The following is a 25,021-nucleotide window of genomic DNA, read 5'->3' as shown; positions in this document are numbered from 1 at the left end:
TTGTATGGGAATTTGTGTGACAAATTTCGTGGTTGAGTGTTTTCAAGGCCTTCAGTGGATACATGTGAGAGTCCAGGGGATATGAAATTCCAAAATGCCCGCCCCCCACAGGTAACACTCAGCTAACTATAGATGGGATCTTCCAATTCAGTGGAAAGACAGGAAAGGCAGCATTAAGAATAAAGGAGAGTGGACTTTTGAGAAGGAGACAGCTCACTGACATCCAGGAGAACTGAATATGTTGGTAACTGCAGTGACCTCACTTGGTTTCTGAAAACAGAATAACCATTGTTATCCAGTGCGTTTCAGTAAGTGAATGGTGACTGTGAGTGCATCCAAGGACTGTAATTCAAGAAAGACCAAACATACAGTTGACGAGTATTTAAGTAACTAGAGGAGATGTTTCAGAGATTTTGTTGGTACTCAGCCACCTGCTTGTTAGAATCACCTGGGGAGGTTTTTAAATTACCAGGCAGAATCCGCCACCACTGGGGTTGGGGTGAAGAAGTGTGCAGAGATGCCTGCATGGGCCCAGGCACTGGGATTGCGTTGTAAGCTTCCCTAGCCTTTAGATGGAGAGATACTTGAGGATCAAGGTGAGACGTTCCCATTTATCTCTGCTTCACTCTTAAGGAGCTCTAGCAAAAGGCAGTGGGCACTTTTGTTTTTAAGTTGGAGGTACGGATAATCCCACCCATTTCAATAGTACCTAGATTTCTAATTTCTTTGTATATGACTTTTAGAATATATGGAAAACCCATATTGTGCCAAACATGAGCAAGACAGCTGCCCCTCTTCCTCCAAAATGAAGATAAGACCACATTTCCTTCCTTAAGAGAACTAGGTCAGGTGGGAGAAAGAGGAAGGTGTGTGGAGGGAGGGAACTAGCAAGGCATCAGCAAGAATAGCTATTATCTAGGTGACACGTGCTAATAAATGAAAAGGGGACTGCTGATTGGGAATGTTTAGGGAGGGGAAGGAGGGAAAGGAAGGAAGGAAAAGAAGGATGGAAAGGAGGAAGGGAGAGAGAGAGGGAAGAAGGAAGGAAGATACTCTCTTGACATGTCTCCGTGACAAAAAAAAAAAAAAAAAAAAGGAACCATTAAGCCCATCTTTCATCACATACCAATTCTTATTGGAAATCATGCAGTTAACAAATTGGAAAGTAACATGTTTGGCTTTTGTTTATTCTGTTCTCTAGACCCAAGTTTTTACTGAAGAGGAATGTTAACATAATGCAATGAATTTTCATGATTATTGCTCGTAGTGCTTTCTTTTTATTATTTTGCCTTTTAACATGTTTCTTATTAGAGGAATGATATCGTCAGCCCTTTTAGTGGTAAGGGAAGTTGCAGTTCACAAGATCACCAATTAGAGACAATTAGAACCTGGCGGCTTGGTTGTGCCATTTAAAGAGAGCTCAGCTGACACTTCCAGAAACAGTGCAGAACTGTTAGTCTACGAGCCCCATGGCTGTGGTTTCACCTTAGAAGAATCACACAGAGTTCTTGTTAACATACTTATTCCTGGGATTTTCACTCCGCAAGGGCGTTAGGGATGGCCAGGTCCTAACCACCTAGGCATTCTGCACCCTCAGAGGAAAGGGTGTTATTGGCTAGAGCCAGAAATCCACATCATTACACTCCCCACTGTTTCTACCATATCATGCAAGTTCATTTTTAAGCATAATATGCAATCAGAAAAGAAACCGAGTTCTTCACAGGGCGATAATGCACGTTGTGAGCATTTCTAAAGATTCCCCACTACCTTAGAGGACTATCAGTAGGATCCTTTGGTACCTACATTTGCTTTGAAAGCAATTAGCAACTGGGGTAGAGGTGGGAGATCATGTCCTTGAAATAAGTTTTAGCAGGTTCCAGTGATCCGTGTGGATCACCTTGCTTTTTACTCCGTCACTAGGAACTGTGGTGGATTTTCTGTTACCCTGTATTTAACAAGTATCCTTGTGAAAGGATCCAGAACATCCTGCAGCTAGATTTTCTCCTTATATATTATTTTGATGTTATAAACTTTTGGCCAGATTGGTTTCTAAGGTACTGCATGATTTTTTAAGACAAAATTAGGGGTCGACTTAGCACATTGTCTGATCTTGCATTTTTTATACAGAAACGGATTTTCGATTGAAACCATTCATAGTATGGACATCTTGCTCTATTCAGAGATAGAAGATCTTTGAATCAGGAGGGACCTTAGCAGACGCCCTCTCAAGTCATTCCCAAAGCGTTCCCTGCAGCGCCCACGAGACAGGCCATCTTCACACTGTCAGGGAGAGACGTCTCTTGAAGGACCTTGTCAAATAAAATACAGAATAATTTCGTCTTTTATGGACTGTTGCCAAGTTGATACTTAAGGGGATTAAAACTGAAGTGACTTGATGAACTGACCTCGATTTAAAATTATTTTATGGCATTTTATGGTAGTCATCGGGTAAAGCTTAGCCGACCAGCCAGAGCATGCTCTGCCTACCAAGAATTTGATTACTATTTTTTATGTGTAAAGGGGAAAAAGGAAAAAGCAGAAAGAGCGTAGGATCTGCAGACCCCTCAGTCTGCGAGGAAGCCCTTGGCATCCTGGCCTTGCCACCTCAACAAGGCCTGGGCTTTGCAATCAGTCGGGCCCCTGTTGGAATCGCAGCCGCCTCCCCTTCACCAGGGGAGGGGCTTATGGGGATTTTGTGGCGAGGGAGTTAGGCCCTGCTCATGGCGCTGTGGTGTAGCCACCTGAGACAGAACGGAAGGGCACTTGGCGCGGAAGGGGCCACCTCTTCTGGCCACTTTGTCTCCCTCTCTCTTTTTCCGAGTGTTTTGTCTCCCCACTTCTCTTAGATCACTTACCGAAGTCTTTTCTTTTGGCATCCATTTCAGTCTCGGAGATTTCTCCAAAAAGCTTATACTGGTAATGAACACTGAAGCCACTAGCATTTAGCAAGCCCCTTTCAGGTACCAGGCATAAGCAAGTACCTTACAAACATTTGCCTTTTCCATTTACTTTTTGCAAGAACTCAGGAGACTGGCACAGTTGAGGCCCAGAAATTAAATGTACTAGAGTCGAGGTATGATCCAGACCTTTGTCTGACTCCGAAGCACTTCATAACTGCATGCTACTCCAAGGATCTCCTTGGAACGTTCATTCTGTTTCTACCCCGATCCCAGGTAGCCGTGATTATGAAAACGGTTAGAGCCAGGACAGACTCCGCCTGGGCGGTGCTCTCAGCCCCTTGCGTGTATTGATTCTTTGGATGCGCACCACGGCTCTGTATAAGTTCTGTCTCTATCTCCATTTTTCAGGCCAGGAAACCGAGGCACAGAGAGGCTAAGTCACTCACCCACTTACCCAGGGTCACATAGAGTTAAAAGTGGTGGTCAGACTGTGCTTCTGCTCCCTCCCGTTGCCTTTAACTGTCCTGGTTGTCCTTTCTAGTTTTCCAGCAACGTGAGGAATTCTCTCCGTAGCCTTCCTACAGTCCTTCTAAAGCAGTGATGTATTGGCTGTGTGATCTAAAGGCTACACCGGGAGTAATGCCTAAGCAAGGAAGAACAAACAGCAAATTCATTAACCAGGAATCTATTTACAGTCAATTCCCAAGGCTCATGGTACAGAGGAGCTTCCACATCATTTAGAGCTGCTAATAAATGAAAAGTCTTTGCATCTTTCCAAGTGTCTTGATATTTACAAGTCTCATATTTTACCGTAGGAAGCGGCCTCAACAAGCATATTCATGTGTTGACAGTCCTAATTAATACAAGTAATTAGTCCTGACAGTAGAACTGTGAAAAGAAGACCCATTCATAAATTTGCTATCATTATGTTACTCTGCTTGGAATTTACCGCAGCCTGGTCTTTCATCATTTCTATATACGGGCAAAAGGCCGTCTTACTAAATTCTTCAGACTTTCACATTTACTTCTGGTAAAGGAATTTTGTCAAGATTAATTTATCACTGGAAGTTAATTCTCCAGTATGCAGGAGAGAGAGGAACAAGGGAATGAGGAAGCCAGGCGAGGATGGGGGGAAAAGTCCAGCATATCCAGAGGCTTTCTTATGTATGTAAACCTCGCACCTTCCCGTGTGCTTACTTTGATGCCTTTTCTGAAAACGAAGTTGGTTTTGTTTAGGCCGCTGTTATGTTTCCGGTACAGAAAATTTGAAGATAGTTTGTTAGTTACTTTGATCCACAGTTGAGCCCTCTTTGTTATAAATAGCTGGCGTTTTCTTTAGCACTCTTGCCATTTTGGGCGGGATAGTTCCTTGTTGGGTGGCATGGGACTGTCCTGTGCATCGTAGAATGAAGAGCAGCCCCCGGCCACTACCCGCTGGCTGCAGTGCACCGTTCCCCCTAGTTGTGACAGCCAAAAATATCCCCAGACTTGATCGATGGTCTCCAGGGGGGGCACAGTCACCCCTAGTTGAGAGCCACTGCATGGAGAATAGCTTTAAAAAAGAAATCTGGTAAAACTTGCATGTAGGATACTCGCATAGAAACAGCTGTAGTCAGGGGCACCTGGGTGGCTCAGTCGGTTGAGCGTCCGACTTTGGCTCAGGTCATGATCTCGCGGTCCGTGAGTTCGAGCCCCTCGTCGGGCTCTGTGGTGACAGCTCGGAGCTGGGAGCCTGCTTCAGGTTCTGTGTCTCCCCCTTTCTCTCTCTCCCTCCCCTGCTCATGCTCTGTCTCTCTCTCTGTCAAAAATAAATAAACATTAAAAAAAAATCTTTTTAAATAGAAATAAGAAACAGCTGTAGTCAATGAAGCACATCACTTAGAAGTAATTTAATAGTGTGAAATAGAGATTTGGAATCATATTTCTTGAATTGTGGTACCTCCTTCTTACCTCTTCAATGGCAAGGTCCCTTTGGTCCTCCTTGATAGAAAGTAGAGTGGCACTCGGTAGTAAAGTAGCTGTATCCAAAACACCTTTGTGGGCACTTGGGTGGCTCAGTGGGTCGGGCGTCCAACTTCAGCTCATGTCATGATCCTGCAGTTAATGAGATCGAGCCTGGCATCCGGCTCTGTGCTGACAATGCAGAGCCTGCTTGGGATCCTCTCTCCCCCTCTCTCTCTACCCCTCCCCCACTGGTTCTCTCTCTCTCTCTCTCTCTCTCTCTCTCTCTCTCTCTCTGTCTCAATAAATAAATAAACAAACAAACTTAAGAGAAATATATTTCGTGTGAAATATACTGGGCTCTTAGCATTCATGGATTTAAATATGTAAAGTTTCAACCACTTTCAGATGACCTTAATGTTCTGACTAGTCTGCCTCAGTGTTCTTTGTCCCCGTTTTCAGTCCATTACATTAATTCCTTATCTTTCCTCCCTACCTTGCTTAGATTTCTGATCCTTTGTTTCAAGTACCGTCTTACAAATACCATCCACGCCCTTGCTGCTTCATCCTTCTTCCACCTATCTGGAAGCAAGCACAGACTGGGATGAGCCCAGCCACCAGGCTTCTCAGAGCCTCCATCTGGCAGCTGAGTCTGTTTGGAAAACGTGACCCAATAGAGGAGACTGAGCTTATTATAAATGCACATCAACATCCCACCTGGCCTTGACTGCTTGAAGAAAATGGAATCCACCTGTAGGTAATGACTTCCGGCTCCCATCAAGAAGGCTACAGACTTACTTATACCCATCCCCATACTTAACTCATCCCTTCTGACAGCTGGGCAGGGAGGTCTCCTTCTTATCAAAGAATTCCTAATTTCTCAGGAAAATCTTTTGCTACTGATTATTCCTTTCTCCCGTCGGCCTCTACTGGATCCTTCCTATCAACAGCGAAACATATGCTAGCCTCTCTCCTGCCTCATCCCAAAAGGAGAGAGCAGTAACACAGCTGCCTTTCACTCACCCCATTCTTTCTTCCCGTTGACATCCTCCAGCGAATTGCTTACTGTCTTCACTTCTTCAACTCTGAATCTTGCGTCCACTTCCTCGATCGTCTCATGGCTGCCATTACCCTAATCACACAGCTCTAGCCAAGTTCTCCAGCAACCTCAGTGTTGCTAAGACCCGGGGTCATTTTTTTTCCCTGCGTTTTCTTGCCAGACATAATCACCCCTTCTTGAAACCCTACCTTTTGCCTCCCTTTCCCCCCAGTGCCCACTCCCCTGGCTTTCCGGCTGCTACTCTGGCCTCTTTCCTTGGCCTCCTTGGCAGATTCACCTGCCTCCACTTGACTTTTGAATACCGGTTTTCCTAATGACTTCATTCTGGGTGTTCTTTTCTCTCCCAAGGCTTCAGTTACTGTGTATATGCCGGCAACTTCCACGTTTATCTCCTCAGCCCAGATCTCTTCCTGAGCTTCTGAAATTATGTCTAACCCACTCAAGGACCTCTTAGATGCAGACCATATGAATTTGTCAGACCTTTCCACTTCCCCGACTCATTCCTCGTTAATTGTTGTCAATAACCAAGTGCTCTTGGTGCTAACTCAAAACGTGGCTCACATTCTTCCACTTCTTTCCATGTGCACTAGTCTGAGCCAGTGCTTTCTGTCCCCAGGAGGTAGGTGGTAAGGATGGAGAGGTAAAAGGGCCAGATAATGTAGGGCCTTTTAGGCCAGTCTAAGGACTTTTGTTTTTGTCCGAGATAGGACCATTAGAGAATTTTGAGCAGCGGACTAACAATTTAACTTGTTGCAAGATCACCTGGGCTGCTGTGGGCCAGCATAGTGAGTTGAGTGGTAACCCCCAAAAGACCCTATCAGAGTATATTTGGAGGAAGAGCCTTTACAGATGTAATTAAGGCAGCAGTCGCAAGATGGTGGACCCTAAACCCAATGACAGAACAGTCCTTGGGTCAGAGCAGCGATAGGGTCAGCTTCTAGATATATTTTGAAGGTGGCGCAGAAGGAGTTTTTGACAGAATAGTTGTGATTGTAAGAGAAAGAGGAGGGAGAAGGGAGTGATGTTTTGGCTGAGGGCACTGGGAAGCTGGAGTTTCCCTTCCATTCACCTGAACACAGAGAACAGATTGGCCAGGGCGGGGGGGACAGAGTTCAGTCTTGGACCTGCAGGGAGTGAGAGGTTTGTGAGAGCTCCACGTGGGGGCAGTGAGGAGGTGTGTTTGTATGAGGCCAGATGCTAGATGCGGTCTGGAAACAGGACCTGTTTTCAGGTCATCAGTGAGGTATAAGTGATACTTAAATTTCATGAAGCTGGATGGAGTCTCCAAGGAAGTGAGTGTAAATAGAAAAGAGGATCAAGGACTGAGTCCCAGGTCTCCGACGTGAAGTTTGGAGAGAAAAGAAGGTACCAGCAAAGGAGAGTGAGAAGAAGGGGCTACAAAGTGGGCAGAAAGTAGAGAAGAGAGTGTGGCTCTTTGAGGATAAGCCAAGAGGGAGGAGTGCTCAGCCGCACCAAATGCCCCTCATAGTACTTGTAGGATGACAACTGAGAAATGGTCCCTGGACTTAGCGAGGCCAAGGTCGGCAATGGAATTGACAAGAGCTGCTTCAGGAAATGAGCAGTTGCTGGTTCCAGATAGATTCTGCTTTTGTCTCATGTTCCATCAGAGTTAAAACAGAGGCCCTGTGCTTTTATTTTTTTAAGGGTTTTGTTTTTGTTTTTGTTTTGAGAAAGAGCACAAGTGGGAGAGGGACAGAGAATGAGGGAGAGAGAGAATTCCACGCAGACTCTTCCCACTGTCAGTGAAGAGCCCAAGGTGGGACTCGAACTCACAAACCATGAGATCATGACCTGAGATGAAATCAAGAGTCGGACGCTTAACCCACTGAGCCACCCAGGCTCCCCAGCCCTGTGCTTTTAAAGGCTTGTGTTTCTTAACCCCCACCTCTACCCCTGAGAGCTAAGGAAAAGGAACATGATAATTGACAGACTGCATTACTCCTACTGGTCTCTCCAGCCTTAGCTGCTGTTACGTAAATAAACCCCTGATGTTCCTCATCCTGGAGCTACAGTGAGTCACCCACGTGAGAAGCAGCTCACTAGCAAAACAGTTTTCCCCTTGACTTGGACCATCTGGCCTTGTGTTTTCCACTGTAAGGTTAATATGTGAAATTGGTCTTTTCTCTGCCTCTGGTACCTGGCTATGTATGGAAAGGTCCTCCTGCATGGGCTCGTCAGTAACTCCAATAGAACTTTCTGCAGTGCGGTCTGTATCTTCAGTGTCCAGTGTGGTCGCCACTCGCTGGATGTGCTGAGCCCCTGGAATGTATCGGAGTTCCCCCTTATCCTTGAGGGACACGTTCTAAGGCCTCCCCCCCCATGGATGTCTGAAACCACAGATAGTACTGAACCCTGTATGTACTGTTTTTTCCTATACATACATACTTATGATAAAGTTTAATTGAGAAATTAGGCACAGCAAGAGACTAACAACAATAGTAAAAGAGAACGATTGTAACAATAGACTAATAAAAAGCTATGTGAATGTGGTCTCTCTCAAAATATCTGGTACTCGCCCTGCTTGTGATGAATGTGAGACGATAAAATGCCTATTGATGAGATGAAGTGAGGAGAGTGACGTAGCCTTAAGCTACTCTTGACCTTCTGGCCATATGTCAGAGGAGGATCATCTGCCTCGTGACCATGGTTAACCACGGGCACCCCAAACAGCAGAAAGCAAAACCACGGATGAGCGGGAGACTACTATAGTTAATACAGCCGAGAAACTGAATTTTTATTCTACTTAGTTTGAATTCATTTAAATGTAAAGAGCCACGTGTGGCCAGTGGCCATCATACTAGGGCAGATGTAGAGCATAGTTTCTCAAAGTGGGTCCTGGGAACTTGTTAGAAATACAGATTCTTGGACGTCCCCCCAGACCTGCTGAACCAGAAACACCAGGGTAAGACCTGGCAGTCTGTTCCATCAAGCTCTGCAGGTGACTCTGATACATGCCAAGCAGGATGGATGCCCCATCCCCAGAGTTCCTGAATCAGCAGGTTTGGGATGGGGTCCGAGAATTTTTGCGTTCCTAACAAGTTCCCGGATGATGCTCTGAGGTCGGTCTACAAATCACTTTGAGAAAGTGATGTAGAAGGTAAATTAGCTCTTTGTGAGGCCCCCAGGTCTCCAAGAATGAATTCTGTGTACACTACATAACTAATATTTTAACATCCCAACAATATACCCTGTGTGCTCCATGAAGGTCTTCCTAGCTGTTTTCTCATGAGCTCATAACAAATGCTTCCTGGCTTACAGAAGGGCTCCTAAGTACTTGTTGAATTAATAAAAAAATATCTATATCCTTAGCCTGGATAAAGTACCTAAAGTTAAGAAATCTTATCCTGCCTCTGACTTTCTGTATGTGATTACTTTTTGGCATTCATGATAACCTGTTAGTATCTTTCATTTTTCTGATCCATAACTGCCATTTGTTTTAGAAGAAGCTATTCTTACATAACTTTTTACTCCGTATTTTGATAAATGTTAATTGTTTTAATGCTACGGAGGTAATTTTTGAAAGGCACAGTATGCCCCCGGAAGGGGGGTCATTGGGAAATGTGTGAGAGCTTTTTAGTGGTTGCATTGATGGGGTGAGTAGAAAGGTTGTGCTCATCATTTAGTGCTTCGGGCCCAGGAATCTTAAATGTCCTGCACCCATAAGATTGTCGTGTCCAGTGAGCAGAAACTGGTAACCTGTTGGTAGGTGACAGAAACAGTCTCCTTGGTGAAATCGCCTGTAAGGCTATGACTCTCCTTGGCTTGTCCTGTTTCCCCATGAGCATTTTGGAATCAGGTTTACTTATTTCACAGGAGGATGAAGCACTGTCCCTTCTGCTCTTGCATTACGTAATCTAATTCTTCCAGGGAATATTTATTCCTATGTAAGACTTAAGTGCTGTGGCTTACAGAGATGTCTGAGATGTGGGCCTGACTACAAAGAACTTACAGTACCAATAGTTTTGGCAATTATATAAATGATAGGAACAGAGAAGGAGAATTACCTGGGGAATTAGTCAAGGTCAACCAGAGAAACTACCAGTGGGAGACATATATTAGGAGATTCAGTGCAAGGAATTGGCTCATGCACCTGAGGGTGCTGCACAGACCAGTCTGAAATCTGTAGGCAGGCCCGCAGGATGGGTGGGCTGAAACTCTCAGGCACGTGCTAAAGCTGCAATCCACAGGTGAAAATGCCTTCTTTTTCAGGGAAACTTCAGCTCTGGTCTTTGGGGCCTGTCGGAATTAGGCCCACCCCGATTATCTAGAATCATCTCCCTTAAAGTCAAAAGATTATGGACTTTAGTCATATCTACTGAATACCTTTACAACAACACCCCCATTTGTGTTTGGTTACATAACTGGAGACCATAGATGAGCCCAGTTGACACAATAAAAAAAGACCATCACACTTAGAGACTGGGTGTTCAAGGGTCATATCTTGAAAGGTGTGGCATTTGTTCTGGTCCTTGAAGAATAGAGATTCTAGTATTCTAAAGGGACTAGGGAGAGTGCCACTACCAAATATTACTAAAAATGAATAATAAAAAATTTCAAGATAAGAAATCTGATGTTTGCATAATGGCTGGTTGGTGCTTTATGACCTTGATCTGAACCTCAGCTCTCAGTTTCTTTATCGAAAAAATAGGTTGAGGGGCGCCTGGGTGGCTCAGTTGGTTAAGCATTCAACTCTTGATCTCGGCTCAGGTCATGATCTCATGGGTCGTGAGTTCAAGCCCTGCATCAAGCTCTGCACTGACAGCATGGAGCCTGCTTGGGTTTCCCTGTCTCTCTGCCTCTCCCTGCTCTCTCTCTCTCTCTCTTTCTCTCTCAATCTCAATAAATAAAGAGTAAAAAAAATTGTTTTAATCTTAAAAAAAATATTTTGAATGCTCATCATGACTGCCCCCTAGGATAGAATGAGATGGTATTTGAGGGTACATTTTGGAACCAGTAAACACTATGAATGCTAAGGTATTTTACAGAGACAGTGGTAGTATTCGCATGTGAAGTTGAGTGAAAAAACAAAAAAGGTTGGGCAAGTAACACAGAACCTGATTACTGTGGGCTTTGCCTAAAATTTGCATCGTTAATTTTGGGGAGAAAAAGGTACTCTCTAAAGTTTACTCCAAATAGACTAAAACAAAATAAAAACATCCCTGTTTTAACATCCCAAAATGTTAAATCCCTATTATCGAAAAGATGCAACAGCCATTTGCTCTGGGCCTAAGACAGCTCAACATTTTTTGCAGAAGTGGGCCTCTATTTTTGATGCAATATTGGGGGTGAAGGAGAGTCATTTATTATAAACTTATTGAATACTTTGCCTAAATAGGGAAAAAGAGTTAAACCATTTCCAAGAAAGTTGTTCCAAGTTTGTTAGGTAATGGCTGTTGTAGCCAATTGACTCAGTCACCAAAGAAAGCACCAGAAAGGGACGCTACAGTGAGTGCCGTTTGACACACTTCTTTTTTTTTTTCCTTTTTCCAGAGCTGTGCTCTACAAACCAAGCTAATTTTTGCCAAGCAAGTCCCCCTAATTGTTCAAGCCATATGCATTTTGAAGGAAATTTAATCCATATGTTCCTGAGTCATTTACGCCTAAGTCATTAAAATGTTATTTTGTAAATGTGATTTCATGTTTGAAGTCGTAGTAAAGTATTTTTAGGCGATTTTCCTTCTTCATAAGGCTAAATTTTTCTTGGTTTGTTTTCTTGTTTTATTTAAACATGCTGCACATCATCTTAACACACATCCTGCGGTGAGACCCAAAGGGAGCCCTGCAGCCAGAAGGAGGGTCTAGTCTAACACATTCGAAGCAGCCAGTTTTCTCTTCGCAGAGATTTCTAAATGTTATCCTTCTTCAGTGCTGGGGCTGCTTTTAACCTGGCCATTTCCCACCCCAGCCCTCTCCCACACTGCTCCCCAAAAGGGTGCCCACAAAAAAGAATAGAGGAAAAAAACAGGACAAATAATAGAACCAGATTGCCTCCAAGGATAGATTTCCAAACTATGTCATGTGATCCTTTCTTTCCAAAACTGAGTTCATTTTCCCCTTTTACCTACTAGCATTGCCGGCTGGGAGGCTTTAGGTGTTTAATAAAATGTCTGCAAAAGAGAGACGTACGATTGAATTTAGGAGCAGTCCATGGCTTCTCATTCCTAGGGCAAATAAGTGGTGGTATCTGCTTAGGACTGAAGCTAGTTGAGAAAAGGTTTCATTTCTTTTCCCAAAGTAAGATTTTGTTTGTTTGTTTAAACCTCTGACTCTTCAGAGCGTCGTGATATGAACCAAGATTTGTCTGTGCATGAAGCATCCTGGTTTATGTGTGTCTGTCCCTCAGGAATGTCTGTTGGCTGCAGAAGGACACCTGTAGAAGCCTTACTTTTAGGGTTTGGTAGAGATTTGTCTGCTCTGAGCACTGAGTCTTTGTAGGTAGCAGGTGCGGCACCAGACACAGTAAGAGACATTTACCACCTGGAGGTACCAAGATCTAAGAAGTTAAAACTTTTTACTTCTCATCAGTTCGAGCTTGCGAAATACTTTCCCATCTTTTTTGCTTTGAATTGCATCCTCAAAACTGCCCTGAAGGCCGTGGTTTCTGGGTCTGGGTCGGTTATTTTTCCACGAGGAGATTGAGGTTCAGAGGAGTTCTTTTCTTAGATATTTCACAAGGAGATGCCGGCTGTTGATGTGTGCCTCTGACCACACCAGACGGTAAGCTCTGTGAGAACAGGGATGTCCTGTCAGTCATGCGGGGATGTCTGAGGACCTTTGTGGGCTTTTCCTTTTGGAAGCCTCACCTTGTATCATTTCAGATGCATTAAGACATACAACTGTGTGACTTTGTTTCATCCGAAGATGAATCTTCATCTTTCTTCAAAGCTCTAGGGTTTGGTAGCAAGTGACCTACTGAACATGGTGGAAAGCTAGAGAGAGAGCGCGCCCCCTCCTGATGAAAGAAAGAAATACAAAGGGACTAAATGAGGAGGGGAGATACTAGGACTATCTAAAAAGCCCTTTTTTTTCCTCAGACCTGCTTTCACCCTAGAAAAGGGGATCCACACTTATGTGGGTGGGCACTGGGAGTCCTTGCTCCTCACGGAGCCCCAGGGCCTCCAGAGGCTGTGACGGACCTCTTTAAGAGGCCTCCAGGCCACTCTTGGGCTAAACTCAAAAACTTGCAATGCTGCTTGATGGGCTGAGTTTCCGGTTCGGGGCAGAAGTGCTGGAACTTGCCCTCCATCCATGAAAATCCTTCAGGATTCTGTCATTCAGCAAGTACTCCTTGGCCACCTGGACTAGCAACACCACAGTGACCAGAACAGACTCGTCCCTGGAGTCCAGAGGTCTGTCTCTTGCTCCTTGGGGTCCCTTTGGTGACGTATATTTGAAATGTCTTTGCTTTTCATTACTCATTTTGTGGTTGGATTGTATGTACATGCACACGTGACCTTGTGTATTCAAAAGACAACCCTTCTGTTTATAAACTAAAGCCTACAGTGGGGAAGGAAGCCTAGAGCATAAAGATTGAGCACGTAAACGTTCAGTTTCTCCACTGCTATGGTATTTTTCTGTATTTCTTTTCAAATCTCTTGGTGGGCCTGGACTTCAGAATAAGCAGATGTAGAACCCTTCTTGAGTTTGTATTGTGCCCTCTGGCACTGTCCTTCCTCATGGTGGTTCCTCCCTGAACTTCAACCCAGCGACTCTCGTTCACCTTCCTTTTTTTTTTTTCTTTTTAATTTTTTTTTTTACATTTATTCATTTTGAGAGACACAGAGAGACAGAGCATGAGTGAAGGAGGGGCAGAGAGAGAGAGGGGGAGACACAGAATCCGAAGCAGGCTCCAGGCTCTGAGCTGTCAGCCCAGAGCCTGACACAGGTCTTGAACCCACAAACTGTGAGATCATGACCCGAGTCGAAGTCAGACTCTTAACCAACTGAGCCACCCAGGCACCCCTCGTTCACTTTCAGTATTGCCTTTTTGCATGTATGGATATATCTGCATTGTTCTTTTTTTTCGTGTTTTTTTAAAGTAGGCTCCACGTTCAACGTGGAGTCCGACAGGGGGCTTGCACTCACAACCCTGAAATTAAGACCTGCACTGATATCAAGAGCCAGACGATCAACCAACTGAGCCACCCAGGAGCCCCTAGATCTATATGGTTCTTAAGGGAGCTGTTCCTAAACTCATCAAGGGCATTTTCATTTGTGGCAAGAATCCCAAAGCATATTCTCCCCAGAGAAAGAACAAGATTTGCCTGACATCAACTTAAGAATATAATTACTCAAGAAAATGTTGAGGTGTTTTGTTGTGTTGGAGATGTTGGTGACCAAGAAGTGGGTGCCTGAGGGGAAACGTCTGGCCTCGTTGTGTAAGGAAGTCAGGAAGGTGGAATTTTCATATGCCCTTTTCTACTCGGCTTCCTCATGTGCTTTGCCATTTACCCAAAACTATCCCCATCAGAAGGTTGATATTTATTTATTTAAAGCTCCATGGCCTTGGGATTATTTCCCAAAGCAGTTGCTAGATGTTTCCGCTCCCGTTTACTCTTTCTTCCCTGCCCAGTCCTGTTCAGCAAGAACTTTTTATTTTTTAATTTTTTTAGAGAGCACGCATGTGCAAGCAGGGGAGGGATAGCGAGAGAGAGAGAGAGAGGGAGGGAGAGAATCCTGAGTAGGCTCCACAGTCAGCACAGAGCCCAACATGGGGCTCTATCTCAAGACCGTGAGATCATGATATGAGCCAAAATCAAGAATCAGACTTGGGGCGCCTGGGTGGCTCAGTCGCTTAAGCGTCCGACTTTGGCTGAGATCATGATCTCAGGTCATGATCTCACGGTCTGTGAGTTCGAGCCCCTCGTCAGGCTCTGTGCTGACAGCTCAGAGCCTGGAGCCTGCTTCGGATGCTGTGTCTCCCTCTCTCTGCCCCTCCCCCGCTCATTCTCTCTCTCTCTCTCTCTCTCTCTCTCTCTGTCGAAAATAAATAAACATTAAAAAAATATTTTTTTAAAAAAGAGTCAGACTTAACTGACTGAATCGCCCAGGCACCCCAGCAAGAACTTTTCTAATGTTTTATAGTTGAACTGTTTTCTCTTTAGAGAAGGTGGTAAATTAGACCATGAGTAAACAAGCCTAAAAGTTCTAGAGATGGTCATTCTTAACACTGCCAGGTGTCTTGTGATTGTCATTGTTATTGTCTTACGGAGTGAAAATCAAATGGGAAGAACGTGGGGCTGCTTCATTCACGGGCATAATTGCCACAGATCACATCCCTTTCCAGCATTTGTCTGAGCCTTAGAACAACTGTAAGGCCAGTAGAGTTTTCTGTCCTAAAATCGTAATCCTGACTGTTGACCCTTCCAGCTGCCCCCTCCTGAGAGCCTTTTTGTCCAGGTTGACCACTAGGTAGGAGAATGGCTGCTGGCATGTGCTAGGCTTGAGGATTTGAGGGGACTGTGGGGAGGCTGACTCACAGCCTTGCCACACTCTTGCATCCTTACCCAGTATCACAGGCCTTGACGAGTGGCCGGAGTCAAAGGCCCCTTTTGCACAACTGGGTGTAACAGTTTGAATAGTTAGGATTCCGACCCTTGCATGGCCAACCCTGCAAAGTTCTAAACATACTTTGCTGCCAAATATAGGTCCGAAGTTTGGATTGAAATTAGCTGGGCTGTTTGCTCACTGTTGAACCAGGTGGGAGGAGCAGTCCGTCGGAGGAACACAGAACTCTTTGATGGAAGGTTAACCACCCACCAACTGCATGTTTTGCATGTTTGTGGCCCTACATCAAAGAGAAGCCACTGTTCTAACACAGTCAAGTTATGTGCTATGTGAGCAAGACTGGCAATGCCTTATGGCCGCCTGAGCCACTGGAATGACCCTTCTTGCTGGAAACCTTGTTGGAGCACATACAGTATTTGATGCGCTGAATCATAGGTGTGTCTGTCGTCAATGAGAACGAGGAGGGCCGGGTTCCAGTTCCAGGGTTCATGCAGGCAAGGCACCTGGCTGGCTCAGTCGGTAGAACACGGGACTCTTGATCTCGGGGTTGTAAGTTTGAGCCCCGAAGTGGCTGTAGAGATTACTTAAAAACAAAATCTTAACAACCACCACCACAGCAACAACCACAAAGTTACTGGAGGCTAGCTGAGGGACTTGGGCAAGTTTCTTAGCTTTTCTGAACCCTGTTTCAGGATCTGTAAGACGAGGGGGGTGTCTAACTAAGTAGCTTCATTAGGTTTAGAAATTTTACATACGTTTAATATTGGCTTTAGCGCATAGGTCTCATGGATGTGAATATATGCACTCATTTAAACCATATAGCCCGATTCATCTTAGGCTTCCGTGAGTTTCTCAAGAGAAGAAACTGTGCCTTATTCTTCCTTAATCTAGAATGGTGCCTGACACACAGTCCATGTTTTCAGTTAATGTCGGTTGTATTAATTAAGGAAAGAGGGGAGAGACAAATTAGTGAATTTTCAGACAGCCTCCAAGACTTTGCTGGAATTAGAAATTACAAACTCTAAACCAAAATAAAGGAGGTTAGAAGGGATGGAAATGAGGACACTAACTGTGTCCTCTCCTGGCTGTGACTGGTGAGCCACACCCCCCCTCCTTGTCCCTCATCGTCACATCAGATGCTTAACTCCATACCCGACACGTAGTAAGCACACAATAAAACGTCAGCTGTCGGCAGTAGGAGGAAGAAGTTGTGAGTTTTCTAGTTAACCAGAGATTATGAAACTAGGTGGATCATCACCCCAATAGAACTGACATTTGAGAGCGTATTTCCTTTACACCAAATTTTACTGCACTTAACATTTGACTCACAGGGTCCTTTCAGTGTCGGTCCGCGGAATTTCAGGTCTCGGGACACAGTGGTGAGCATAGAGCGTGAATGCGGTGAAGCTTAACCAGGACCTGACCCCACGATATCTTGTGAGTGTTGCTGCCTTTGAGTCCCGAGAATCCAGGTGGTGACTTCTGTCAGGTCTCTTGTTCGTTAATGAAGATCTACAAAAGAGACATCTGGTCATTTGATTCTCCCAGTTGGTTGAAAAATAAATACGAGTTTGCCCTGGAAGTGATTTGTGTAGGAATTTCCAAGCACCAGGGCACTCTAGCGTCCAGTACCCATCTCTCAGGGCAGGGCGGTGACCCGTCTGGGGCCAAAGGCGTTGTATAATTGGAGCTCACTCCTGTAAGGTCCCTGGCCTTGTATGTGGGTGACCTTTACCAGTTTTAGGCCACGGATCTCCTGCAGGCTGTGCTCCTGTGGCACACACAAGGCCCAGGTCCACTGGCCTGATGGCCACATATGGACCGCAGCACTGCCAGTCGCCCCAACTCATTCGCTGCGGTGACCCAGGGAAGGGTCAGAGTCAAGTCTCTTGGTGGTGGGAAGGAAATTGTAGTGTTTTTTTTTTTTCTTTAAGATTTTTGTTTGAGAGAGAGAAAGAGCGGGCAGGGAAGAGGGGCAGAGGGAGAGAGAGAAACTCAAGCAGGCTCCGTGCTTAGTGCAGAGCCCATGACCCTGGGATCACGACCTGTGCCCAAATCAAGACTCGGTTGCCCAACCGACTGAGCCGCCGGGTCACTCTGGAAATTGTGTTCCTAAAACCACCAGCTATTCCTTCCCTTTAATCAGAAGCTCCGTTTCTAACACGTGAGCTTTTAGACCCACGCTCCTGTCGGGTCTCCCAAGGTTTAAGCGACGCCAAGATGATAAAGGAGCATAAAGAGAAACTCTTTTTGACAGGACCGTGTCGGAAACTTGTGGGAGTAGATGCTCTTGAGGCCCTAACAGTTGGCTTGCCTTCCTCAGAGTGGTCATCCCCTTGCGGAAGTCCCCTTCCTCCTGGGGCCACCCGCTTCTTGATTTTCCTGACACTTTCTCATTTCCCCTTGGAGCCCACAGAAACCAGGCCAGTCCCACCCCAACAACAGAAACTTTCTCTTAAGGAAGGGGGGTGGTTTGGTACAGAACAGGGAGGTTGCTTGGATGCAAAGACACTGTGTCAAATGTTGTCTAGTGCAGAAAGGCATGGGAATGCATGTATTTCTACACAAAGAAGGAAGCCCTGAACATCTGTTAGGCTTAGAATTTTCAACAGTGATCTACACATAAACTCCTTAAGTGTTGCCTTTTATACTGGCACGTTAGAAGTTGTGGTAATGCTTATGGAAACTACATATGATTTAGAAAATAGTTGAAAAGAGATCATACACATAGGCCAAGTTCTGCCATTGCTGACAGAAAACAAGAGCTGAAAACATGCCCCCTGTGGGCTCTGCTGAGTGCATCTGGCTGCAGGACTGAGGTGCTGTATTTTGTCTTTAGGTCTGAGCAACACAGAAAATATGAATGCAATCACGCGAGTGGGCTCAGTTTAAAATAGTCCCCCTTCGGGGCGCCTGGGTGGCTCAGTCAGTTGGGCGTCCGACTTCGGCTCAGGTCATGATCTCACGGTCTGTGAGTTCGAGCCCCGCGTCGGGCTCTGTGCTGACAGCTCAGAGCCTGGAGCCTGCTTCAGATTCTGTGTCTCCCTCTCTCTCTGACCCTCTCCCGTTCATGCTCTGTCTGTCTCTGTCTCAAAAATAAATAAACGTTAAAAAAAAAAAAATAGTCCCCCTTTCAGGGGTGCCTGGGTAGCTCAGTCGGTTGAGCGTCCGACTTCGGCTCAGGTCATGATCTCACACTCTGTGAGTTTGAGCCCCACATCGGGCTCTGTGCTGAGCTCAGAGCCTGGAGCCTGCTTCGGATTCTGTGTCTCCCTCTCTCTTTGCCCCTCCCCGCTCATGCTCTGTCTCTCTCTCTGTCAAAAATAAATAAACATTAAAAAAAATTTTTTTAAATAGTCCCCCTTTCCATCCTCACCGGCATGGCCGACTTGACTGGTCAGAAGTCTCGATTGTTTGGAGACTAAATGCAGCATGGATTGAAACAGGGATGAAACCTCCCAAGCCTTTGGCCCAAGGGACACTGTGAAGGTGTGACAAAACTGGCCACCATCCCCGTCAGGGCAGCCCAAATATAGCTCCCAGGCAGAGCCTGTGGGGACAGCCTATAGCTGTCTGCTCATCCTGGATCTTACACAGACATCCCCCTGCACCCCGCACCCAGAAACACCATTAGACAAGAGAAGTGAGGATGCCAAGTCATCAGCTTCCAAACCCAGCCAGTGTGATGCGTGGAAGCAGCGAGGAAGCAGCGTGTCCTCAGCGATGATTTGTTGTAAATTACTAAGATGCATGAGCCTGACCCACACCCCCCCCCCCGCAACCTCACCCCCACCTTCTCCCCAACTTTGATGACGGCATCCTCACTGATGCAGAATGTACTCAGATAGAGTGCCACCTCCACCTAAGCTCTTCTAGAACATTCTTCTCCCTGAAAGGAAGTGAAAAGAAACCAGTCTGAACTCATAGATCAGGCTACTGTCTCGTTTTGGCGGGGGAGGAGGGTGCAGGTAGAAAAGAGGATTAGGAGCAGTTGCCTGGTACCTAGGTGTTGCTTCTAAACCACAGGCCTGGAGACACAAGCAGCCTGCTGGGGGGTGTCCGGAGCATGGACTTCCGGCCCGGGGCGTGCAGGCCACAGCGATAAGCCTCACTGACCCCCATACCGTTCTCGTAATTTTGTTTGCCAGCTGGCCGTGTTGCATATATAAAACGTGTGGCTTCACTCATTCTGCCCCCCCCCCGCCCTTTAAAAAGCCATTATCTTATCGTCCGAGGCCCCAAACCAGTAGGGCACCCAAGAGAGGCCTCATGTTTACTACAAGATTCAGGTTCCTAGCCCCCTGGTCGGAAGGCTGGCCTGACGAATTAGATGCAGAAAACAAGCCACTGCTCTCCTGAGGCCGCTGTCTTTGGGGAGAAGGGACTTTTGTGCTCACTTGGTTCTGTGCCTTTGTTTTCAAAATGAGGAACTCGGGGCCCAGTGAGGCCTAGGACCATCGCTAGAATTTGCATCTCCGGTTTCTCAGTTTGGACTTCTGTCCGCCCTTCAGCTTCTGCTCCCTCTGTTGTGTTTTCCATTCAGCATAGTCTTCTTGCCTTTAGGACTGCCTCTCCTTTTCCTCTGTAAACATCAATATGAAGTATATTTGCTTTGCTTTTCAGCCTTGCCTGCCCTCTGTGTGTCCAAAATAGCCAGCTGGAATTCATGAGAATGTTATGTCTTCAGATGTTTATAATCCAAAAGAATCCCTTATGGTTTTTTTATAATAAAACTACTTGGATGTCGGTATTTTATGTTGGAAAGGCGAGCCAAGTTCACAATGCAGCAATTACAATGCAATGCATTATGTATAATTTGTAGCGCGCCCCAGGAGCAATGGTAAACCGTGAAATGCCGTCCTGGCCCCACAGCATAATTAGCAGGATCAAACGCTGTGCACAGAGAAGCACAATGGTTGTCGGCCGAGGTCAATAAAAGTAAGGAAAAGTTCTGATAAAAGCAATACACCCCAAATTATAGAAAGAGCAGCCCCTATATCAGGCTGCAAATATGTCAAAAGCCTTCACTGCTAATTGAAGAAACCTTTTGAGGTTTAACAGCTCATAAATTTGCGCTGGGAATGCCCTATTGTTCTGAGGTCATAAGTCTTGTCTTTGAAATTTAACAGTTGTACTTTTATATTGCATTTCTCCGAGAATGCCATTGTAAACATGAAGGGTTTGCATTTTAACATCAATTTGAACAATGTGGTTTTAAAAGGGTTCGCCACATCAAAGGGAGGCTGTTTGGGCATGTTTTATAAATTCTTTTTTCTGTAGTATTTAAAGCTACAAATGACTCATAGAAGTATGTTCCATTTATGTCAGTCATGTTGGTATAGTGTCCTCACCGGAGCTTTTACTGCCCTTATTTTTTTCTAACCCAAGAGCGTCTGAAAACCCGTCTAGGCCCTTTGCCAAGTCAGTTGCCCTCAATCTGCTATCTTCAGACCCATAGAAACAATTCTGGAAATGTGGTTATAGTTGGTCTAAATAGCAACAAATTTTGTGCCTTTTCATGGTCATCTTTTTTTTTTTTTAACTCAAAATATCCACTATATCAACTTGCAATTTCTTCTCTTTTTTCATGTACCAATTATGGCCCCTCCTCTACCCTCATAGCCCCCATTGAAAACAAAACAAAACAAAACAAAACACTGATTTTTTAAATTTTTTTTCTGCTGAGCCACTGGCTGAAGTGGAGAAAGTTGGATGTTAAAGGGAGAGATGTGGGTGCTGATTAAAGGGAGACGGGTGGGTGCCTCATGGAGGACAGAGAACACTGGGCTCAGATCCAGCCCCTCGTGTCCAGGCCATATTACGTGCTGGCTCTTGAGGCCCCAGGAAATCACACACCTTCTGGAGCCTCAGTTTGGCCATCTGTAAAATGAGGACCATGGTCACTACCCTGCCTCCTCCCTCCCTCCCTCCCTCTCATTTGTGCATCGGCTCATTTATTTATTCATCCCTGGAGAGAGAATGTGAACACAACTCTCCCTGTTCTTACCCCGCAGAGCTCAAAGCCCAGTGAGAACCCACATTATTGAAATAATGAGTCCTGTCCAATGACTAATGGGGGCACTGTGTGCTTTTGAAGGAAGGGGCCGTGTTCCTGTGAGAGCTTAGGGCAGAGGACCCTCACTGAGGGTTTGGGGTGGCGGGGGAGAGGGGTTGGGCACAATTTCCTGGAGACATGGTGTTTGAGCTGGTTGCTGGAGGAGGGAACTGGTGAGTGGGAGGTGACAGGGCAAGTGTACTGGACTGGGTACAAATTTTGATGTTTGTACTTAAATAAAAGGAAACCCTTGGCAGGCAGAGGATGAACTTGATGAGGCACGTGCTTTCCAGAAGCTCTCCCACAACTGTGTGTGGAATGGCTGGTAGGAGGACCAGAGACGGTGTGGGGAGATCACTTGGAGGCTCAGACGCCAGTCCGGGCTCACGAAGCAGGTGGCTCAGACAGGGTTGGTGACGGGGAAGATGGAGAGGAAGGGAGGCGCTTGGGAAATGTTCGGGTTAAAATGACAGGATTCGGTGAGGGGTCCAAGAGGGGCAGGTGAGGAAGAAGGAATAGTCTCGGATGACTAGGGTCTGGGTATGTGTGACTAACTGGCTGTATGGTGGGGACGTACCCAGGATGGGGCAGCCTGGAAGGGGGGTTATTGGTATAATAATCAGGAGCCACTTACCTGTGATTGTTTGGGGCCAGGTGGTGAAACTCTTCAGTTCATTCATTTCTGAGCACATCTGTGAAGCAGATTTCTGCCCTGCACAGATAAGAACATCAGGTCTGTCTGGCTCCAGAAGTCATTCCCTCTCTCTGTCCCCTGCCAGAGCCACGTGGCAGAAGGGCACTTCAGTGAAACACCAGTGTCCACTGCGGGTTTGACTAGGGAGGTGTGGGTTATGCAGGATGAAATGCCTAAGAGAGAAAATAAGACGGGGCGCCTGGGTGGCTCAGTCGGTTGAACGTCTTTCAGCTTCGGTCATGATATCACAGTTCCTGACATCCAGCCCCACTTTGGGCTCTGCACTGACAGCACAGAGCCTGCTTGGCATTCTCTCCCTCTCCCTCTGCCCCTCCCCTGCTTGTGCATGCACACTTGCTCTGGCTCTCGAAATGAATAAACTTAAGGAAAAAAAATTAGCCAGGTAGTAGGAACAGACCGTCGAGAGTCCTGACTTCTGGTTCTGCCCCCGTAGCTGCACAAAACAGGACAACCATTTATCCTCTCTGCACTTCTGTTTCCCATCTCCAAAATGAGCCGACTGGATACCACCACCCCAAATGACCCCCCTCCCTTCTCTGAAAACCCATGATTTTTTACTGTGGACTGGATGCGTCTCACCCCAAATCTCCTGTCCACACTTGACTCCTCCCTCAGAGCTTCCTTCTTAAAACCATAGACAGGCCTTCCAGCACTAGCTTTTAATCTGTCCGCAGCATGCACGAGATACTTCCAAAGAGGCTCAGAGAGCAACATAGTCCTCCCCTTCATCTAGCTCCTCTGTTTTCCAAGATAAGCCATATTCTAGACTCCTAACTTGGCCAGTAAAGTTCGAAAAATTTAGTCCCAAGGTCTCCCTTAATGCTCATAAAGTAAGTTTTATTTTCCTAGAGATTATTAACAGCCCTGTAAGAGTCAGTCACTTTTTATTGTTATGGAGTATCTCTTCTCTGCTAAGAGGCCATTTTAGAGTCATTTCTGAACAGTTCTAGGTCAGGATGAGGCAGTTAGAGGCAGGCTGTTTGAATGGTATGAAAACCGTCTGAGACAGCCCCCAGGCCTTCCTGAGGCTGGGAGGGTTTGTTTATTGGAGATGTTTAAGTCTCGGTGTGTGTGTACGTACGTGTGTGCATGTGCACCCACATGCACGTGTCCATGCACACGCACACATCCACACGCTCTCTTAGATGGGGCACAAGGTCAGAATGTGGTGGGAGTGAGTTAATCAGACCTAAAAGAACACGCAAAGAGTGGCAGTTAGGCTCAGGGTTAGGCTAAATACCATCGAATACAGAAAGAAGCATGTTTTGAAAACGGCCGCCACGCTTGTGGGATCGTTTATCATGTCACAGAAATCCACAGCCCGCACAACTCCAGGTGGACTCTGACCTTCAGGAAGAACTTCTTGGCTCTTCGGCTCTGAGAGCAAGGCTCCTGTGTGTTTGTGATGCCCCGATGGCCTCTCAGCTGCCCACCTCAACGGGGTGTATCCACCCAGAAAGGCTCAGCACTTGTGCTCTCCTCCCCTTCCATGGTGCCTGTGCCCTCCTAGAGGAGCCCAGCCCAGTGGTGGCCATTCAGAAGTCATGGTGATCGTACATCCAATAGAGTGTCATTCTTCTTTCATGTATGCTCACCTCCTCTCTCCTGCCTTTTTTATTTAACCACCCGGCCACTGTCCTCACATTGTTTCAGCTCCTCATGGCTGTTGCTTCCCTGTGATGCCCTCAGCCTGGCCCTGCCGACTGCCTCTTGGACACCAGCCATGCCACACCCCCTTGCAGAGGCTCTCATCACTTTGTCCTCCTCTCATCCCACCTTCGAGAAAAGGATTCCAGGCAGCTTCCGGCTCTCATGAGAGCATTGAACCACGATGTTCTCTTGGCCATCAAAAATCTCAGGGACAGGTTCCTAGGTCAGGGATGTTTTGTAATTATGCATTGATATCAGTATCTCTGGACATGTGGTTATGCACTAATCTGGCTTATGATATTTGAAATGCAGAAATAATTTGAATTTTTGGAGTCTTTAAGATGCATTCAGTTTAGATGTACCTGATACATCTCCTATCTTGGCCTGCTTCTAGCTACTGAAAGTTCTCTAAGGTATCATGAATCCCAGAGCCCAGGAAAAGGAATTCCTAGAGGAATTCCTAGAGGAACCCATAGAGGAAATTCCTAAGGAATTTCATAGAAGAAACAAATACACGGCATTGTATTCTTAAGCCTGTGTGTGCATAGTGTCCTCTCACCTGTTCCTCATCCATGAATGTCTAGGGTTTGGGAGCTGGTTGGGGGCCAAGGCCAGAAACCAAGATTCCCAGACCTTGAAATTCCCTACCTGGCACCATGTGTCTCCATTTCTGTCAGTGCCCTCTGGCCCCATTGTTCCGGCCTGGTCACCCTGACTCCCTCTCTCTGCTCGGCCCTGATGGCACAATTAGTTGTTCTTTGTCCATGCACCAAACATTTGTGACACACCCACCACGTACCGGCCACCAGGCATCCAGAGGTGAATCGTTCTGTTCCGAGGATTGGGTGAGGGGCAGTGGGCCAGTTTCATCTACACTAATGTTAGGGCTAACAGAATCTCTGGGGCAATACCATAATTGTATTTGTTACAATCCTCTGGAGAGCCAGGTTACAATGCTACCTTACTTTTAAAGCCCACCTCATCCAGGATTGAGCATAAACAACCCAAGAAACCACCAGAGTCTCTGACTCATGAAAAATGTGACAAAAGAACGACTTCTATAAACTCAGTGGCCATAAAGGTGCTCATGGCCAAGGCCAGACGAACCCCCAGAATACATTTGGGCATTGCTGTGATCAAAGTTTCATATAATGAGGCCGGTGACTCACTCT

The 25,021-nt window shown here is 46.0% G+C and overlaps 1 protein-coding gene across 12 annotated transcripts in view; it reads left to right on the top strand.

The window, feature by feature from the left end:
• Positions 1–25,021, top strand: part of RHBDD1 (rhomboid domain containing 1) — a 164,041-nt gene that overhangs the window by 118,619 nt on the left and 20,401 nt on the right. Inside the window, exon 8 of one of the 12 annotated variants that reach the window (XR_007154995.1) lies at positions 5,347–5,550. The exons of 10 other annotated variants lie outside the window; for them this stretch is intronic. Coding sequence is in view for 1 of the 2 variants with exons in the window: in XM_047872322.1 (XP_047728278.1) it covers positions 5,347–5,354 (8 nt within the window). In the remaining variant the exon portion in view is untranslated. Of the gene's footprint in view, positions 1–5,346; positions 5,551–25,021 lie in introns of those variants that run through there. One more of the 12 variants, XM_047872322.1, reaches the window with a different exon arrangement.

The sequence above is a fragment of the Prionailurus viverrinus genome, chromosome C1 (genome assembly GCF_022837055.1).
Source record: "Prionailurus viverrinus isolate Anna chromosome C1, UM_Priviv_1.0, whole genome shotgun sequence".
NCBI classification, from domain to species: Eukaryota; Metazoa; Chordata; class Mammalia; order Carnivora; family Felidae; genus Prionailurus; species Prionailurus viverrinus.
This window is presented reverse-complemented; position numbering and strand designations above follow the sequence as displayed.